Source organism: Galendromus occidentalis, unplaced genomic scaffold (assembly GCF_000255335.2).
Source record: "Galendromus occidentalis unplaced genomic scaffold, Mocc_1.1 scf7180000077255, whole genome shotgun sequence".
NCBI classification, from domain to species: Eukaryota; Metazoa; Arthropoda; class Arachnida; order Mesostigmata; family Phytoseiidae; genus Galendromus; species Galendromus occidentalis.
Genome location: NW_003805243.1, coordinates 35,226 through 36,887, shown reverse-complemented (window position 1 = coordinate 36,887; position 1,662 = coordinate 35,226). Strand labels below are relative to the sequence as shown.

Below are 1,662 nucleotides of genomic sequence, written 5' to 3'. Positions count from 1 at the left end.
AATAAACCGTTGGCGTTGAAAAAAAAGAAACGATGAGAACGGCGGACGCAGATAAAGAGAAAAACGCGAAGTTTATTACACATACGGAGTGAGGGTGTAATCTTTCCCGAGGCCCATCTCAGAGGCGTCGGTCTGGGTGCTAACCTCCCTTGTTTTCGGGGCGGGCGGCGCAGAGGCTTGGGGACTCGACGGACGAGCTTCGTTGGCCGGGGGGGGGGGGGGGAGACAAGTGGGCCGAGCCGAGCGAGAGCAAGCTGGCCCAGGCAGCAGTGGATGCGGTCGAGAATGCGTACCGGGAGTAGCAGCGGCGCGGGGTTCACGGTTCGGTTGGAGACACAGAGCGGCAGCGCGGCAGAAGGGGGCCCTCTCGTCGAACGTCATGGAGTCCCACGTGCCGCGGCTCACCAGACGAAGATCACGGTACGGAACGGTCTCGAACTCGCGACTGGCGATCAGAGAAGAGTTCGTCGAAGGCGAACTTGGATGGTCATCCTTCGAAGCAAGAGATGCCCAGAGCAAACTAAGATACTTCGAAAGAGTGAGATCGATGCCTGAAAATAGATGGCCGAAAGCGATCTTGAGAATGATGGAGCTCACTCTGAAGAAAACCAAGGCGTACCAGGAGACCGAACGACTTCGAGCAAAATACAAGTGCTCAGACATCAGTCTCCAATTCGATGTAGAAGGACGCCCGCTCTCGAATATCTTCAACAAAAGGATCAAAGAGAGGATACGAGAGACCCAAGAGGCGATGTGGAGAGACAACATGCTCCTCAAGACGAGCCTCAGTACCTACGCCATGGGAAAGAAGACTCGAGGTGTAACTAGCTTCACCTACGATAACAGTAAGGGAAGCGCCCTCCTAGCTTTGGCCAGAGCCAACATGTTGCCAACCAGAGCCCACAAGATGTACCCCGGAATCGACAAAACCTGTCCCAGGTGTGGCATCTACGAAGAGACGATGGAACACGTCATCTTCGAATGCAACGACATCTACCACACGGGAGAAGAACTCCTGTGCCGTCTCGGACTCCACGAAGAAGCAAACAATGCAACCGAAGTAAGAAGGACAAAAAGAATCCTGGAGGACTGGGACAAACAACGATCTGCTGAATTTCGCGCCTGATATGAAAGGCTGATTGACTATGTATATACAAACAAACAGATATACACCTCAATCTAGATCACAATAAACCATTAACCATTAACCATTAGAATCAACGAAAAGGCCCAAGGGGCTCAAGTGGCAGCGGGACATCACGGTTTGAGAGGTCGAGGGTTGGCTCGGAATGGTCGAAATTGTGAGGGAAAACGCGGGTTCGGTCTCGAATCGGAAGAGGAGATAGGTCTAGAACTCTCCGATGCGGTAAGAATTCGTTCAATTCATACGGTGACCCGGTTCCAGACCGACATTTTGGGATCAAATGTCTCGTCGCACTTTTCGGACTAGTTAGCTCAGCCTGAAGCCAATGTGACTTCCGTAGTTACGATCCAGTCGAGATTCTCCCGGAAATAGGGCCAGACAAGAATTCTCGTATATCCATTTCTCACGCATTCAAATGTTCATCGCTCGAGCGAATATCTTAGGTAGCGCACACGGCCAGCCGAGAGAAATGTAAGCCGGAGAATTCGGCGGGAGTGTGACGCATAGCCAGAGCTCAA

General features: G+C 52.2%; 1 protein-coding gene across 1 annotated transcript; it reads left to right on the top strand.

Annotated features, from left to right (window-relative positions):
- The first annotated feature begins 379 nt into the window (after positions 1–379).
- LOC108864076 (uncharacterized) lies at positions 380–1,464 on the top strand. Its single transcript, XM_018639010.1, has 2 exons — positions 380–1,022; positions 1,406–1,464. Exons 1-2 carry the CDS (start codon positions 380–382, stop codon positions 1,462–1,464), a joined length of 702 nt encoding a protein of 233 aa, XP_018494526.1.
- The last annotated feature ends 198 nt before the right edge of the window (positions 1,465–1,662 follow it).

Excerpts from the sequence above, each read along its gene's own strand:
- LOC108864076 (XM_018639010.1), top strand. The coding sequence starts at position 380 with ATGGAGTCCCACGTGCCGCGGCTCACCAGACGAAGATCACGGTACGGA. Across the intron at positions 1,023-1,405 it reads GGGAGAAGAACTCCTGTGCC|ACCGACATTTTGGGATCAAA; the intron begins GTCTCGGACTCC and ends ACCCGGTTCCAG.